General features: G+C 38.1%; 1 protein-coding gene across 3 annotated transcripts in view; it reads right to left on the reverse strand.

Moving 5' to 3' along the window:
* Positions 1-13,755: 13,755 nt before the first annotated feature.
* ALKAL1 (ALK and LTK ligand 1) overlaps positions 13,756-19,478 on the reverse strand; it is a 29,683-nt gene continuing 23,960 nt past the window's right edge. The window contains exons 4-5 of one of the 3 annotated variants that reach the window (XM_015145342.3): positions 18,350-18,426; positions 13,756-14,302 (exon numbers count right to left, since the gene is read on the reverse strand). In XM_015145342.3, coding sequence (XP_015000828.1) covers positions 18,362-18,426 — 65 coding nt within the window. In that variant the 3' untranslated portion in view covers positions 13,756-14,302; positions 18,350-18,361. Of the gene's footprint in view, positions 14,303-18,349; positions 18,427-19,478 lie in introns of those variants that run through there. The other 2 variants (XM_077942732.1, NM_001194437.2) reach the window with 2 other exon arrangements.

Genomic DNA, 19,478 nt, shown 5'->3' on the forward strand with positions numbered 1-19,478 from the left:
GTGCATTCATAGAGAACCAGAAAGCCCGCCATGGTAACAGAACAGGTGTATCAACTTCTAATCACAGAGTAGGTATAACTGAAATGTAACCAAGCCAGGGTCTCTTGGAAATGTTAGCAGAGTTACAACACCATGTGAATGCTTGACCCATTCACCTCTCTTATGCTAAAATAAGGGTTCTGTTCAGAAGACACGGGTCTCTGAGTCATGGGATGGGGACATATGGGTAGAAATGAATGAAGTTAAATTTGATCATCTAAATTCACTGAAATTCCCTTCTCCACCTCATTCTACCACCCCTACATTGAGGAAATTAGTCATCTTCAAAATACAAGTCTTTCAGTGATACACCTATAAACAATACTTTATGAATGACAATTCTTCTCAGGACACACCCCACTACTTCTCATTGCCTCCAGGCCTACATGAGTTAGATCCTCAAATATCCCAGATGATGAGAAATAAGACTTGCTCTAGAAAGAGATAATTTTGCCAAACTTACTGACAGATGCCCAGGCGCATCTGTGGAAATAGATTCTTAAGAAGTAAGGCCGGCTGGGCGCGGTGGCTCACGCCTGTAATTCCAGCACTTTGGGAGGTCGAGGTGGGCAGATCAGAAGGTCAGGAGATCAAGACCATTCTTGCCAACAAGGTGAAACCCTGTCTCTACCAAAAATACAAAAATTAGCTGGGCATGGCGGTGCGTGCCTGTAATCCCAGCTGCTCGAGAGGCTGAGGCAGGAGAATCCCTTGAACCTGGGAGGTGGAGGTTGCAGTGAGCCGAGATTGCGCCACTCCAATCTAGAGACAGAGGGAGACTCCGTCTCAACAACAAAAAAAAAAAAAAAAAGAAGAAGAAGTAAGGCCAAGAAGGATGGAATAAGGGACTCAATCTGTCTGAGTTTATTGAAATCATACAATTTCATCTGGGATGTGGGATTTATTGGGTTGGCTTGAGGCTTTGTGAGTGGTATTAACAGTCTGTTCAGTTGGATGATTGATGCTTGAAATCAGCAATGTCCCACAGTCATTGAGGTCAAATGTCAGAACATCACTAAAGCATTAAAAAGAGAGGAGTTCAAAAGTCCTGGTAAATGTGGTATTTCTTATGATTCCATTAGGAGTGATCTGCCTACTATTCCTTCTGAGGGCCCTGAAGAAACTCCTTTCACCAAGACAATATAAATGCATTGCTGGCGGGTACAGTGGCTCGTGCCTGTAATCCCAGCACCTTGGAAGGTTGAGGAGGGCAGATCACAAGGCCAGGAGCTCAAGACCAGCCTGGGCATCATGGCAAGACCCCGTCTCTACTGAAAATACAAAAATTAGCCTGGCATGGTGGTGTGTGCCTGTAGCCCAGGGGAGGATTGCTTGAGCCTAAGAGGTGGAGGCAGCAGTGAGCTGAGATCGCGCATGCCAGCCTGGGGGACAGAGCCAGACCACATCTCAAAAAAACAAAACAAAAAACCATCCCCTATAAAAAAACAAAGACAGAAAGAGAGAAAAGCTGGGAATAACTACCTGATCTATGTGTGAGTTTGTGTGTTATATGGGTTTAACCTGAAGGCAGTTGGGGTCAGTCAGGGCGAAGCCCCTTTGCACCATCTAAAACACCAATCACTGGGAATAATCTGGATATCTGAAATTGTATAGCTTAGAACTCCCATTCCATTCGCATCTCACTGTTCTTTACCATCTCTTTCTCTAAACGGCATACTCAGAAGGGTCTTATGTTCATTTTGGGGAAAATACAACCCAAATCATTGAAGCAAGAGATCCTAGATGGCACGTACCACCGACAGCTGTTGCTGGTGCCTGATTCGGTAGGATGCCTGTGGCTGGGGGCACGCATCCGGCACGTCACTTCACAGACGCTGCCAGCACAGCACAGCCTCCCACCAACAGGCCTCGGAGAAGCCCTGGTTCTGTGCAGATTGGCAAAGTATGGAGGAAAGGAAGAAAGGAGACACCCAGCTCCTTACGGTTCCTTTAAACTGTGACCCCAGCCCATTCCTGCCCTGTGTACCTCAATATATCTAATCTACTCCTGTTCACACACTGCTTCTTAAATATCTTTTCTTTTTTTTTTTTTTTTGAGACAGCATCTCACTTTGTCTCCCAGGCTCAAGTGCAGTGGTGTGACCATGGCACACTGCAGGCTCAAGCTACCAGGTTCAAGCAATCCTCCTGCCTCAGCCTCCTGAGTAGCTGGGACTACAGGCCCACACCACATCATCCAGCTAATTTTTTTTATTTTTTGTAAGGATGAGGTCTCACTATGTTGCCCAGGCTGATAAACTCCTGGGCTGCAGCAATCCTCCTGCCTTGGCCTCCCAAGTGCTGGGTTTACAGACGTGAGCCACTGTGCCCAGTTCTTAAATATTTTAACCACAGTCTCTTCAAATCTCATCTACTCTGTCTTTACTTTCCCAGATACCAATCCTATGTCTCTATTGTACCCTGGACTCACATCTAAGATTTTCTGCATGCTTTTGCCTTTTCTGGTTATGACTTTGGGTTTTTTTTTTTTTTTTTAAATGTAACTCATTCTCTCTGTCCAAGCTGATTCATGAACTCCACTTCCAGTCCAATCTGCCCTGCAGACACCAGCATGTCCATCCCAGGAATAACAATGTACCCACTGGACTCAGACCCAGTTGGAAAGATTTATACTATTTGAGGCAGTGTAACATAGTCCAAAGAATGTCATACTTAGAGTCAAAAACCTATGATTAAATCTTAACTCTGCTACTTGTTATCTGTTTAAATTAGAAGAAGTTATTAAAAATCACTTGACTTCCATCTCTTTATCTTTGAAATGAGGCTGAACACTGATGATATCTACCTCCTATTCATATGAAATTAATGAACATGAGAAACTGCTCAGCCTAATATTTTGCACATGCTACACATTCAAAAATAAATGGTTATTGTCTAGGTTTTACTCTAATAAGCATCGTTAAGTCATTTCCATTAGAACACAGGTCAGAAATTCATATATTGATATTTTCATATTTTAAGTCATTGCACAAATATTTTAAAGCTGCAGAACTAAAATTCTAATTTTGGAAGCTGCTATTTTAATAATAATTATATAACTCCAAATGATGATTAAGTGAGATTCTAATTCTTTACAGCAAACCAAGTACATTCCATGGCTCACGGAAGGCCCTTTTGCACACTGGCAATAAATCAGCAATGCAGTGGAATTAGTAAAATAAACAGAAGGCACCTTCTTCCTTCTTGTCCCTATTATAGCTTCTTTTCTTGGTATTTAACTCAAGCAAATGGATTGAAGAGATGTTCAATATTTCACGGAAGCAAGAACCTTTGACAGACTGCTGGAAATATTTGCCCTCTAGGGCACAAAGTGGCAAGTGAACTGCAGTTTTATTTCCTAGGAAAAGCCCGCTCTTTGCTGTCAACACCTGATCCAGTCTAAGTCAGTCAGACTCTCCTTACTGAGAACTTCCACTTCGGAATGGATGTAGAAGTGAGCATATTGAGAGCTGGATCTTACCAACGGCAATGTTTTTGGAGGAAGTTCTGCAAATTCTCACTGCTAAGGTTCCAGGAGCTTTATAATTATAGTCCTTCCAGAGGCCAGGTTTGACTCCAAGGACTGCCCCACTAACTCAGAGATTATCTCTATTTGCTTAATCTAAATCAGATTGTTTCTGTTTCTTGGAACCAAAGTAATTTTGAACATGTATACAAATATATTTTATAAGATAAAAAAGCTAAACATTTCTTTATGTATTTATTTCTATGTTTCAGAGTGACTAAAAATGATCTTTTTATTAAACTTTTTAAATTTTTTTTTTAAATTGTATTCTTTTTAACTTTTATTTATTTACTTATTTATTTATTTATTTTTGAGACAAAATCTTGCTCTGTCACTCAGGCTAGAGTACAGTGATGCAATCTCAGCTCCCTGAAACCTCCACCTCCTGAGTTCAAGTGATTCTCCTGCCTCAGCCTCCAGAGTAGCTGGGATTGCAGGTACCCACCACCAAGCCTGGCTAATTTTTGTATTTTTAGTAGAGATGGGGTTTCACCATCTTGGTCAGGCTGGTCTCAAACTCCTGACCTCAAGTGATCCTCCCACCTCAGCCTCCCAAAGTTCTGGGATTACAGGCATGAACCACCATGTCCGGCCTTGACTTTTATTTTAAATTCAGGGATAGATGTGCAGGTTTCTTACTTTGTTTCTTGTTACCTATGTAAACTTGTGTCCCAGGAGTTTAGTGTACAGATTACTTTGTCATCCAGGTAATAAGCATAGTATCCCACAGGTAGTTTTTTTTATCCTTACCCTCCTCCCACCCTTCACCCTCAAGTAGGCCTTGGCGTCTATTGCTGCCTTCTTTGTGTCCATGTGTACTCAATACTTAGCTCCCACTTATAAGCAAGAACATGCGGTATTTGACTTTCTGTTCCTGTGTTAGTTTGCTTAAGATAATGGCCTCCAGCTCCACCCATGTTGCTGAAAATAACATGATCTCATTCTTTTTATGATTGCATAGTATTCCGTGGTGTTTATGTATCACATTTTTTTTTATTCAGTCTACCATTGATGGGCATCTAGATTGATTCCATATCTTTGCTCTTGTGAATAGTGCTGCAAGGAACATATGCATGAATGTGTCTTTATGATAGAATGATTTATATTCCTTTGCTTATATACCCAACAATGGCATTGCTGGGTCAAATGGTAATTCTGTTTTAAGTTCTTTGAGGAATTGCCGCACTGCTTTCCACAATGACTCAGCTAGTTTACATTCCCACTGGCAACATGTAAAGATTTACTTTTCTCCACAACCACACCAGCATCTGTTGTTTTTTAAGTTTATAACAGTAGCCATTCTGACTGGTGTGAGATGATATTTCACTGTGGTTTTGATTTGCCTTTCTCTAATGATTAGTGATGTTGAGCATTTTTTCATATGCTTGTTGGCCGCATGTATGTCTTCTTTAGAATAGCCCTCCTAACTGGGGTGAGATGATACTTCGTTGTGGTTTTGATTTGCATTTCCCTGATGATTAGTGATGTTTAGCATTTTTTCATATATTTGTTAGCCATATTTGTGTGTCTACTTTTGAGAAATTTCTGTTCAGAAATTTTGCCCATCTTTTAATCAAATCTTTTTTTTTTTTTTCTGTTGACATGTTTGGAGTCCTTGTATATCCTGAATATTAATCCCCTGTCAAATGAATAGCAAATACTTTCTCCCATTCTATAGGTTATCTTTTCACTTTTCACAAATACTTTTTAGTTTGATATAATCCTGTTTGTTGGATACTAAAAAAGTCTGCTTAAAAAAAGAGAAAAAAGAGAAAGATATAATCCCATTTTTTTTCTATGTGATGTGCTTTTAAGATATTGTTCATAAAATCTTTACCCAGACCAATGTCCTGAAGCATTTTTCCTATGTTTTCATCTAGTAGTTTTATAGCTTTAGGTCTTACACTTAGTTCTTTAATCCATTTTGAGTTGATTCTGGTATGAGAGGCGGGGGTCATTTCATTCTTCTGGGTGTGCATTTCCAGTTTTCCCAGCACTGTCCTTTCCCCAGTGAGTGTTCTTGGCACCTTTGTCACAATTCAGTTGACTATAGATATATGGATTAATTTCTGGGTTCTCTATTCTGTTACGTTGGTCTATTTGTCTGTTTTTATGCCAGTACTATGATGCCAATACCGTGATGCTTTGGTTACTATAGTTTTGTAGTATATTTTTGAAGTCTAGTAGTTCTTTTTGCTCAGTATTGCTTTGGCTATTCAGGGTCATTTGTGGTTTCATACAAACATTAAGATTTTTTTCTTACTTCTGTGGAGAATGCCATTGGTATTTTAATAGGGATTGCATTGAATCTGTAAGTTGCTTTGGGTAGTTGCTCATTTTAACAATATCAATTCTTTTTTATGTTTTATTTTATGTTATTTATATTTTATTTTATTTTAGATCCAAGGGGTACATGTGCTTGCTTCTTACATGGGTAAGTTGCATACTGAAGGAGGTTGGGATTCTAGTGTACCCATTACCTAAATAGTGAACATTGTACTCGACCAGTAATTTTTTTAACCCCTCCACAATCCTCCTCTTTTTTGGAGTCCCCAGTGTCTACTATTTCCATCTTTATGACCATTTGTGCCCATTGTTTAGCTCTCACAAGTGAGAATGTGTGGTATTTTTTTTGTTTTTTTTCTGAGTTATTTCACTTAGCATAATGGCCTCTAGCTCCATCCATGTTGCTGCAAAGGACATGATTTCATTCTTTTTTGGGGGTGCATAGTATTTCATTTTATACATATATATCTTATGTATTATGTATATAAAATATATAATATATATTTTATATATATATATGTATCTTTAATCCAACCATTGATAAACACATAGATTGGTTCTATGACTTTGCTGTGGTAAATAGTGCAGTGATACACACACCTGTACAGGCATATTTTTAATATAATGATTTATTTTCCTTTGGGTAGATACTCAGTAGTGGGATTGCTGGGTTAAGTTGTAGTTCTATTTTTAGTTATTTGAGAAATCTCCATACTACTGTCCATAGAGGTTGAACTAATTTATGTTCCTACCAGCAATATATAAAATTTTACTTTCTCCACACCCATGCCAACATGTGTTCTTTTTTGACTTTTTGATAATATCCACTCTGTATTAAGCCATTCTTGCATTGCTATAAAGAAATACCAGAGATTGGGTAATTTATAAAGAAAAGAGGTTTAATTGGCTCCCAGTTCTGCAGGCTTTACAAGAAGCATGATGTTGGCATCTACTGGGGAAGTCTCAGGAAGCTTTCATTATAGCAGAAGGCAAAAGGGAAGCAGACATATCATATGACAAGAACAGGAGCAAGAGAGAGGGACACACATTTTTAAACAACCAGGTCCCATGAGAACTCACTCACTATTACAAGGGCAGCACCAAGAGGATCATGCTAAACCATCCATGAGAAATCCATCCCTGTGATTCAGTCATTTTCCACCAGGCCCCATCTCTAATTCTGCGGATTACAGTTCAACAAGAGATTTGGGCAGGAACAAATATACAAACTATGTCACATTCTGACATACGATAATATCTCTTTGTGGTATTAATTTGCATTTCTTTTTTAAAATTTCAGCTTCTGTTTTAGATCTAGGGGGTAAATATGCAGGTTTGTTACATGCATATATTGCACCCAGGTAGTTGGTCTAGTACCCAATAGGTGTTTTTGTAACCCACACCCACCTTTTTTCTTCCCCCATCTAATAATCTGCAGTGTCTATTGTTCCCAAGTTTGTGTCCATGTGTGTCCAGTGTTTAGCTCCTGCTTACAAATGAGAACATGTGGCATTTGGTTTTCTGTTCCTGTGTCAGTTTGCTTAGGATTATGGCCTCCAGCTTCATCCATGGTGCTGCAAAGGACATTATTTCATTCTTTTATGTGGCTGCATAGTAGTTCATAGTTGTGTATGTACCACATTTTCTTTATCCAACCCACCATTGAGGGGTACCCAGATTGATTCCATGTCTTTGCTATTGTAAATAGCATGGAAATATATCAACTCTCTGGCTTTGTGTCATAATCTTATTCAGAGTGACCTTGACCACTTTTTGCTTCCACAAGATATCACACTGGTCTGTCCATTGCATTGATGACATTATGCTGATTGGATCCAATGAGCAAGAAGTACCAAACACACTGAACTTATTGGTGAGAAATTTGTGTGCCAGAGGATAGGAAATAAATCCAACTAAAATTCAGGGAACTTCTACCTCAGTAAAATGTTTAGGGGTCCAGTGGTGTGGGGTCTGTCAAGATATTTCTTCTAAAGTGAAGATAAGTTGCTGCATTTGACCCCTGCTACAATCAAGAAAGAGGCACAGCACCTAGTGGGCCTATTTGGATTTTGGAGGCAACACATTCCTCATTTGGGTGTGTTACTCCAGCCCATTTATCAAGTGACCCGAAAAGCTGCCAGTTTTGAGTGGGGTCCAGAACAGGAGAAGGCTCTGCAACAGCTCTAGGCTGTTGGAGGGCTCTACAATTTTGGAGCAAGGTCCTGCCATCTTTTGCAGATAACTACTCTGCTTTTGAGAGACAGATCTTGGCAAGTTACTGGACCTTGGTGGAAACCGAATGTTTGACTCTGGGTCATCAAGTCACCATGTGACCTGAACTGCCTATGATGAATTGGGTGCTTTCTGACTGGTTCAGGCATAGCAGCATTCCATCACCAAATGTAAGTGGTATATATGTGATTGGGCTCAAATATGTCCTGAAGGTATAAGTAAGTTACATGAGGAAATGGCCCAAATGCCCATGGTCTCCACTTCTGCCACCTGCCTTCTCTCCATTAGCCTGCACCGATGGCCTCATGGAAAGTTCCCTATGATCAGTTGACAAAGGAAGAGAAGACTGGGGCCTGATTCACAGATGGTTCTGCACAGTATGCAGGCACCACTCAAAAGTAGACAGCTGCAGCACTACAGCCGTTTTCTAGGACAATCCTGAAGGACAGTGGTGAAAGCAATTCTTCCCAGTGGGCAGAACTTCCAGCAGTGCACCTGGTTGTGCGCTTTACATGGAAGAAATAACCAGATGTGCGATTATATGCTGATTCATATGCTGTAGTCAATGGTTTGTCTGGATGGTCAGGGACTTGGAAGAAGCGTGATTGGAAAATTGGTGACAAACAAATTTAGAGAAGAGGTGTGTGGATGAACCTCTCTGAATGGTCAAAACTGTGAAGATATTTGTATCCCGTGTGAGTGCTCACCAACAGGTGACCTTAGTGGAGGAGGAGTTTAATAATCAAGTGGATAGGATGACCCGTTCTGCGGACACCACTCAACCTCTTTCCCTAGCCACTCCATCATTGCCCAATGGGCCCATGAACAAAGTGGCCATGGTGGCAGGGATGGAGGTTACACATGGGCTCAGCAACATGGACTTCCACTCACTAAGGCTGACCTGGCTTCGGTCACTGCTGACTGCCCAATTTGCCAGCAGCAGAGACCAACACTGCTGACTACCCAATTTGCCAGCAGCAGAGACCAACACTGAGCCCTTGATATGGCACCATTTCTTGGGGTGATCAGCCAGCTACCTGGTGACAGGTTGATTATACTGGACCTCTTCCATCTTGGAAAGGGCAGAGGTTTGTCCTCACTGTAACAGACACTTACTCTAGATATAGGTTTGCCTATCCTGCAAGCAATGCTTCTGCCAAGACTACCATCCATGGACTCACAGCATGCCTTATCCACCATCATGGTATTCCACACAGCATTGCTTCTGACCAAGGCACTCACTTTACTGCTAAAGAAGTGTGGCAGTGGGCTCATGCTCATGGAATTCACTGGTCTTACCATGTTCCCAATCACCCTAATGCAGCTGGATTGATAGAACGGTGGAATGGCCTTTTGAAGTCACAATTACAATGCCAACTAAGCAACGATACTTTGCAGGGCTGGGGCATAGTTCTTCAGAAAGCTGTGTATGCTCTAAATCAATGTCCAATATATGGTACTGTTTCTCCCATAGCCAAGATTCACAGGTCCAGGAATCAAGGGGTAGAAGTGGAAGTGGCACCATTTGCCATCACCCCTAGCGATCCACTAGCAAAAATTTGCTTCCTGTTACCACAACATTACGTTCTGCTGGCCTAGAGGTCTTAGTTCCTGAGGGAGGAATGCTGCCACCAGGCGACACAACAACTATTCCATTAAACTGGAAGTTAAGATTGCCACCTGCACACTTTGTCTCCTCCTACCTTTAAGTCAACAGGCTAAGAAGGGAGTTACAGTGTTGGTTGAGGTGATTGACCCGGACCATCGAGATGAAATATGTCTACTACTCTGTAATGGAAGTAAGGAAGAGTATGCATAGAATACAGGAGATTCACCAGAGCATCTCTCAGTATTACCATGCCCTGTGATTAAGGTCAATGGGAAACTGCAACAGCTCAGCCCAGGCAGGAGTACAAATGGTCCAGACACTTCAGGAATGAAAGTTTGGGTCACTCCCCCAGGAAAAAAAACCACAACCTGCTGAGGTGCTTGCTAAAGGCAAAGGGAATACAGAATGGGTAGTAAAAGAAGATAGTCATCAATAGCAGCTACAACCACGTGACCAGCTCCAGAAATGAGGACTATAACTGTCATGAGTATTTCCTCCTTCTTTTGTTAAAAACATATTTGTGCAGGTATATACTTGTACTAAGAAAATATCTTCATTTTATTTCCTTTTCCTTTATCATGTGACACAAGATTTACTGACTTCATATCAGCATTTAAGTATTGTTAACTTTATGTAACAGTATTTGGGTTGGGGATTGGTGAGTTTCCCATTGTATGAAGGATAGTTGTGTTATGCTAGGCATAATTATGACCTCATTATTTTCTTAATTTGAAGATTATGTATGATCTCAGGAGATATGTATGGGTTTGAGTAGACAAGAGGTGGATTTGTGATGATTAATACTGAGTGTCAACTTGATTGGATTGAGGGATACAAAGTATTAATCCTGGGTGTGTCTGTGTGGGTGTTGCCAAAAGAGATTAACATTTGAGTCAGTGGGCTGGGGAAGGCAGACCACCTTTAATCTGGTGGGCACCATCTAATCAGCTGCCAGCAAATATAAAGCAGACAGAAAAATGTGAAAAAGAGAGAGATGGGCCTAGCCTCTCAGCCTACATCTTTCTCCCATGCTGGATTTTTCCTGCCTTCTAACATCAGACTCCAAGTTTTTCAGTTCTGGGACTTGGACTGGCTTTCCTTGTTCCTCAGTTCACAGACAGCATACTGTGAGACCTTGTGATCACGTAAGTTAATACTTAATAAACTCATATATATATATATACACACACACACACATATATGTGTATACATATATACAATTCATATATATATACACACACACACATATATACACACACACACATCCTATTAGTTCTGTCCCTCTAAGAGAACACTACTACATCTGACTTGATGGAGATAGGTAAAAAGAGCAGTATATGTATCTCAAACCATCTCTTCTCTGTCTCTCTCTCTCTCTCTCTCCCCTCTCTCTCTCTCCCGCACTCCCTTTCTACACTTCTTCCCCTTCATCAACCTCCCCACCTAGGATTGGCACACACTGAAGAGGCAAAGATTCACCTTTGTCAAGGATCAAGAGGTAGCTCAGGGTTCTGTGAAACACAAGGAGATGTCGTTCACCTTGCTGGGGGCTACACAGCAGGAGCTCGGGAGAAAGTTCCCCAGGAGCAAGGTGTTAGGGAGCTGCCAGGCCAAAGCCAAGGCCCAAATATAAAACTCACCACTAAATCTCCATAGGGACCAGATAGAAGAGGGATCACAGTTCTTCAAAGAGGATGAAAGGAAGTCAAACTGAAAAAATCCCAAGTTAAAAATGTCCATCAGATGTCAAATAATAGCAGCTTCTGAGCCAAATAGTCTCAAATAAGGCTCCAAATTTTTTTTTTTTTTTTTTTTTTGCTGGCATATACATTGGAATTTTTCTAGTAAATGCCAACATTTAGAAACTGAGATGTTTCACATAAAAATCCAGATTGCAGTCTTCCTAGAGAAATCAAAAGGAAGCCTGCTTTCTCACTTAGCAGCATGGCCAGTGAGATGCAGTGGGGCTACAAACCTGCCCTACCCCAGACTGCATCGGGTCTCTGTGGTACAATCAAATCACTTGTGTTAATCACCTGGCCCACAGGCATTGAGTTTCAATGCCAGTGTAAAGTTCTTTGAATTCATGAGTTAGATAAATTGAAGCAGTTACAGGACTAGAAATGAAGTGGGTAAACACAACGTTTTCATAGAAAACATAAGTTTTGATGAGTCACTAGAAAACTGCTCAATAGTGTTTTCATAAGTCATTGTCTGCTTTTTATTACCGGTTACAGTGTGTTTGTTAATCTCATTCATTGGAGTATGAGATGATTGTTTATTCCTTCACTACACAAAGTACCTACTATGAACCAGGCATTGTTGTAGGTTCTAGAAATACTTCAGAAGACAGTCTCTTCTCTTGTAGACAGAATTCATCGTCATTTATTGTGACGAGGTAGATAAGAAACCATCAAGTGTGATTGCGTAGACTGATAATGATTTGAAGCAAATTAAGCCAGAAAATGTGGGGAAAGGCTAATTTAGATAGGGTTAGATTTTCCAGTCAACCATTTTTTACCATGTGGAAAATGATAGGACATATATACCTCCTCTCCCCCAGCCCAAGGTTAAAGCCCACTTCCTCTCTTCTAGAAAGTCTCAAGGGGTAGCTTTACTAACTACGTTCTGCCTTTCAAACCAAAAGATCTACACGAAGTAGAAAGTTAGGTAATTATACAGACAGCTCTAAGCTTAACAGGGTGGTTTGCCTAAATCTTTTAAGTGCCTAATTGAGAACAGCCCACTTAGTTGATGTAGCTCTAAATATTCTGAAAACATTGTTAACCTCCTGGTTTGCTGCTTAGACAATGAGATCATTTATTTGATGTGTGGATATTACTTTACCAAGTAACCATGAATATTTTACCCTACTCACGTTTCAATCACTCATTTGTCCATGTGAGAAAATTTTCTCATTGTATTAATGAGAATTAATGTATTAATACAATGAGAAAATGAGGATCATGTAGTAAAATAAACATGATTTTAACTGGAGTAATATTTAATATATCTTTGTGTGTTTTTGAGAAATATATAGCATGCAACACATTTCTGAGGTATACTACTCATCTATGAGAATGTTTAAAATCTAATTTCACAGAATTGCATCTGAAATCATTTATCTTATTAAAACCACACTAATCACGAAGCCCCTTTAGGCTATTTTCTGTATTTCAGCCAAATATGTCTCACCAGTAAGTTCTTTTATATCATCATTCAACAGCTTCTTCATTTTATAAAAACAGTCCTCAGCTCCCCAGATACTTATAATCAAAACCTACTTCATTTTCCCAGATATAGTATTATAATTATTATAAGTAAAATTAACTAAAAAGTAGTCTTTTTCCATTATTATATAGCATTACTGCAGAATTTTCTCCCCCACCTCAGATTTTTTAAACATAATTATTTGTAAATCTTTGCTCATAGACCAAAATAAGTAAAACCAAAAATTGAGAATGGAGCTTCATAATATTCCTGAAGCCAAGGGGCATTTTTTAAGCTTGGTTTTCTGAGGAACAAAGGACAATGTATGTATACATACACAAATAAGACATGATACAGTGTCTGGAAGTTATGCAAGAGACAAAAGGCACTGCATAATTGAAATGATGGCTTCCATGAGGCACAGAGATACATATGTCTTCATGACACCAACACAAGCAGTTGGCAAGTGATACAAAGTCAATGACTGCACTGTTGAGGTATTGTGAAGCAACTCATGATTTGTCTACTCATTAAAGGGATGGAGGTTCTCCATTGTTTTGTTGTAGGTTCACGATTTTTTTTTCATTGTTGTTTTTAAATAGAACTTCTTGGATGCATCAGAGTATTCTGCTACATTCTAAACAGAGCATCCAGGTCACCCATACATTCCTCTCACTCCTTGATATACAGCTCGCCAGTCCAAGAACAACTGGACTTCTTTGTATTTAAGAGAGCAATACCAGATGTTCTAACTTTAAAAGGCAGAAATTGTCTCAGGATTCTAATTATCAATTCAAACAATACATATTTATACACATATACATATATGGTAATCACACTTCAAAAGCATAACCTCTATTACAAACATCTTTAATTCAAAGGAAACAACACATTTTTTCATATTTCAGCTTTAATAAAATTCACATTTCAAATTAATGCAAGTGAAGACAAGTTCTAAATAAATGTATTTAAATATTAAATAAGAATTATAAAATTTAACTTGGTACATGATGATTTGACAAATATATTACTAACAGTCATATACAAAAAAATCATTATTTCTCACTGGTACTCTCAGATATAATTTACACAATTATATGTTTAGATTGTAAAGAAAATAATATATCTAGTAAAAATAAAATACAATCACACAATTTTTAATATCTCATTTTCAATATGTGATTCAAACTGTTTTACAAAATTATAAATTACTGTATACACAAAAAGATAAAGCAAGAAAGACCCATTCTGTGACAGGTCACAGCTACCAGTTATTTCTGGGAAGTCTCTTATTTTACTCATCTTCATATCCATAAAATTATAAATTTCATCTTTTTTTTACATTTTGCATGATCTGAGGCACTTTTTCTTCACATTAGATGTACATTCTTAGGAAATGCCTGTGGGGGGAAAAGAAGAACCATATCATTTATGACCTGGTTTTTAGAATACTTATAAACATGTACAGTTTCAACAGTTTATTTTATTTTGCTTAAAGAATCTGTGGACTCCTAATTTACAGTCTAATCCTGAGAATGCAGACTAATTTGTGTGCAGAGGGGCAGGAAGGTTGATCAGTACTTTTAGAGACTTTAAATATTGACTTTTCCCTTAAAGATTTATGATATCTAGACATACCAAAACAGAAAAGAATTTGACACCTTGTGAACAACTCATTAAATATCCCTAACATTTATTAATCTGTAATATTGATTGCAAACCTTATTAAATAAATAATTCGAAACAGATAACTCATAGAGAAAAATCACTAAGTCTCTAAAATCTATAATTTTCAAAAGTCATGTTTATCAGCTCTGTCTTCTATGATCTAGCCCAGGAGAATGTAAATTTGTGTACATTATCTTAAATTATAATACAGTACTTGTTTGGGAAAACTTTTCCAGTATTGTGTTGTTTGGGGACTTTAGGTAAATTTACTCATTTACATGGAATATATTAAAAACAAAGAAAGAGATAAATATAACTTGGTTTAGGTCATTTCAATAACCAAGTGAATTATCTTGATTCATGTTTTGTGTTGTTCAAAAGAGTTGAAACCAGGCACGGTGGCTCATGTCTGTAATTCCAACACTTTGGGCAGCCAAGATGGGAGGATCACTTGAGCCCAAGAGCTCGAGACCAGCCTAGGCAACATAGTGGGACTCTGTTGCCACCAAAAAAAAAAAAAAAATTAGATGAGCATGGTAGCATGAGCCTGTAGTCCCAGCTGCTTGAGAGGCTAAGGTGGGAGGATCACTGGAGCCTGAGAGGTTGAGGTCACACCGAACTATGATCAAGCCACTGCACTCCAACCTGGGCAACAGAGTAAGACCTTGTCTCACAAAAAAAAAAAAAAAAAAAAAAAAAAGAAAGAAAAGAAAGAAAGAAAAAAACATTGAAACAGGTAGGTTGAGAGTAATTGAATTAAGTATCCTGCCACTACAATAATCTAGTTTATTTTCTTAATCTAAAAAAAAAATTTCAATTTAGCAACTGTAGATATGCAGAACTAACAGTTCTAATTATTATCATTAATGTGTGATAATCAATTTTAAAGTAAGACTAAGTATAGCAACAATAATAGGTCAGGATTGTCTCAGTAATTGTCACAACAAAACTGTGAGATAGTTTAAGTAAATCCCCATGCAGTTATTTATGATATTGATACTGAGTTACACTGGCCAGTTCAAGATATTCATGATTAATTTTAGACTACAAGTCCTCTATGACTTTTTTTTTTTTTTTTTTGACGGAGTCTTGCTCTGTCGCCAAGCCTGGAATGCAGTGCCATGATCTCAGCTCACTGCAATCTCCACCTCCTGGGTTCAAGCAATTCTCCTGCCTCAGCCTCCCGAGTAGCTGGGACAACAGGCACGCACCACCACATGGCTAATTTTTGTATTTTTAGTAGAGACAGGGCTTCACAATGTTGGCCAAGCTGGTCTCGAACTCCTGATTTCAAGTGATCCACCCACGTCAGCATCCCAAAGTGCTGGGATTACAGGTGTGAGCGACGGTGCCCAGCCATCCTCTTATGACTTTCACTTCCACCTTCACAACTGAGGAACCAGTTGCCTTAAAAGGACTTGTCCATGGTACTGAAATGCTGACCCAAAAAAAGTTGACTTGGTACTACACTGCGAAAGAACTACTGATTAGAGAAACATTTGCAAAGAAATAAGTATCTTTCAGTATTTTGTATAGAGTCTACTTTTTAAAATAAATGTTACAATTTACATTCAATTTATTTAGGATCGTACAAATACTTTATTGCCCAAGGGCTCCTAGCATAAATTAGCCAGAATGAAAATTCTGGTTTACCATTTCACTCTTGTAAAGTAATAGGCTAGAGCAAGAAATAATTACATGTTCGTTATCTTTTTTATTCTTTGCTTTTTCTCTTATTATTACAATATCTTCTCTCTGTTTCCTACTTAGAGTACCAAAACTGTACCAAAATTTTAAGACCTGGCTTCATTTTTATTATATATTTTGGACAGTTAAAAAATAGAACTGTATAAGTACTTCTGTTCATCTAATGTCTATCTGAGTAATGCTTCTGCACAATCATGAAACAACACTAAATGCTGAAAGATTTTTGGAAATCTCTCAGGGCTGGCAAGGTTGTCAAAAAACTATTTTAATTCAATCACTGCTGAGGATATTTTAAACTAATTCATTAAAACGGTCTTTTCATTTGGACCAAGTTTTAACACTTACTGAAAAATCCATAGATTAAGTTCATAGGTATTGCTAAAATAGGCTTCCTGGCTTCTGACATTATTCAAACATTTTCTTAAGAAGATTAGGCTATTAACAGAGTGAAGAGACAACACGTAGAATGGGAGAAAAGATTTGCAAACTATCCAGCTGACAAGGGACTAATATCCAGAATACACAAACAATTAAACAGCAAAAACCAGATAATCTGATTTAAAAGAGGGCAAAGTATCTGAACAGACATTTCTCAAAAGAAGACATACAAAAGTCTAACAAATACATGAAAAAAATGCCAAATATCACTAATCATCAGGGAAATGCAAATCATAACCATGATGAGATATTATCTCACACCAGTTAGAATGGCTATTGTCAAAAAGACAAAAACAAATGTTAGTGAGGAGCAGAGAAAAAGGAACCTTTATACACTGTTGGTGAGAATATAAATTAGTACAGCCATTATGAACAAAGGTGTGGAAGTTTCTCAAAAACAAAACTAAAAATGGAACTACCATATAATCCCAAAAATCCCACTACTGGGTATTTATCCAAAGGAAAGAAATCAGTATATCAAAGAAATTCCTGCACCTCTATATTAACTGCAGTACTAGTCACAATAGCCAAGACAGGCAATCAATCTAAATGTCCATCAATGGATGAATGGATAAAGAAAATGTTGTGTATATACACAAAGGAATACTATTCAGCTATATAAAGAATGAAATGCTACCATTTAAGGCCATATGGATGAAGCTGGAGGACATTATGGTAAGTGAAATAAGTCAGCCACAGAAAGATAAATATTCTCACTCATATAAGGGAGCTAAAAAAAAATTAAACACATAGAAGTAGAGAGTAGAATGTTGGGTATTAGAAGCTAAAGAGGGCCAGGAATGGTGGCTCATGCTTGTAATCCCAGCAGTTTGGGAGGTTGAGGCCGGTGTATCACTTGAGGTCAGGAGTTTGAGACCAGCTTGGCCAACATGAAAAAACCCCGTCTCCACTAAAAATACAAAAGGTAGCCAGGCTTGGTGGCATGTGCTTGCAGTCCCAGCTACTTGGGAGGCTGAGGCAGGAGAATCGCTTGGACCTGGGAGGCGGAAATTGCAGAGATTGCACTACTGCACTCCAGCCTGGAGACAGAGCAAGACTCTGTCTCAGAAAAAAAAAAAAAAAAGAAAAAAAAAAGGCTAAAGGGGAGTGGGAGGCACAGCTGGGGAGCGGTTGGTTAGTGAATACAAACTACAGCTAGACATGAGGGTTCTGGGGCTCTGCAGCACTGTAGGGTGAATCTGGTTAACCGTAATTTATTGTATATTTTTTCAAAGCTGCAAAAGAAGGTTTTGAATGCTCACAGTATAAAAAATAATAAATGTTTGAGGCATATCAAACATTTATTAGTATTAAATTTTAGATTAAAATTTAAAATTTAATTTAGATTATTTTTCATAGACCACGACTCTACTTCCCACAGAGCCTGGGTGGGGGGAAGAGCTCTCAGGCACATTCTTTTAAGGGCATGGAAGTATGTAAAGTGTTGTTATATTATTTAAATTATATATTTAAATTAAATTTTAAATTAGTATCACATTTTGATTAAGTATCAAAATGTCACACTGTACCCCATAAATACGTACAATCATGTGTCAACTAAAAAGAAAAGGAAAAAATGTTAAAAAATAAAGTTAGACTATTAAGCAGGATAAGAAAAATAAATATATACTCACAGGGTAGGTTTGCTAGGTCTGGGAGCACAGTGGACTCACTGCTAATCTTGTTAACAATCTAGCACATCTTTTGTAATCTAGGAAAAACATTTAAAGATAAATTATGTATAGAGTTACTAGAAATGTTGGGGAAATCCTGTTATTGTTGTCACTAATTCATATAACAATAACTACAATTTAATAAATACCTACTATGTCAAGTGGTGAAAATGGATTTTCTCATCAATTCTTTTAATAACACAATCTGGAAGGTGCTATTCCTATATTCACTTTAGAGGTGAGACAAGAGCCTCAGAATGTTAATTAATCACCCCATAACTAGTCAAAAGCTCTATGCCAAACCATGTGCTTTCTCCACCACGCTTGGCTACCATTAGTCATTCTGCCTGTAATCCAATGTGATTGACTTTCTCTAGCCATTTAACACAAGTTGTTTTATTTTATTTTATTTTGGAATTTTTACTTATTTATTTATTTATTTATTTATTTTTATTTTGAAGCCAGATTGTAAGATTGGCTAACTTTTGTATTTTTGGTAGAGACAGGGTTTCACCATGTTGCCAAGGCTGGTCTCCAACACCTGAGCTTAAGCGATCTGCCTGCCTTGACCTCCCAAAGTGCTGGGATTACAGTCGTGAGCCATCCCACCCGGCCTAAACACAAGTTGTTTTTGAAAAACATAACAAATACAACTTAATATGCTGAGTAAAAGTCAATACTCCTCAAGATGAGCAATCTAGTTAAAAAGAAACAAAATGCTTAGAATTCATGTTCTTTAAAAGGAAAGTTGAGGCTTAGAAAGGAATTTAGAAACAGCAAACGGAGTTACCACACATAGTCATAATTTTGGCATTTTAAATGATAGTGCTTAAATATTATGTTTAGAATTATTATTAACTTCAGTAACTTAAGTATCCAAAAGAATTCATTATAGCAACTTTTACATGCTATCATTACTCAGAAAAATCCAGCATCATTATATAAATGATGTGATATAAAAAATATTTACTTTAAAATAACTTAGGAAAAAATTTTTACTTAGAGTTCGCAGTCATCTCATTTTTTTTCATTTATTTGAGACAGCACCCTATTTATGTCAAAGATTTTGAATCATGATAAAATGTTTAAA

Source organism: Macaca mulatta, chromosome 8, assembly GCF_049350105.2.
Source record: "Macaca mulatta isolate MMU2019108-1 chromosome 8, T2T-MMU8v2.0, whole genome shotgun sequence".
Classification (NCBI taxonomy): Eukaryota; Metazoa; Chordata; class Mammalia; order Primates; family Cercopithecidae; genus Macaca; species Macaca mulatta.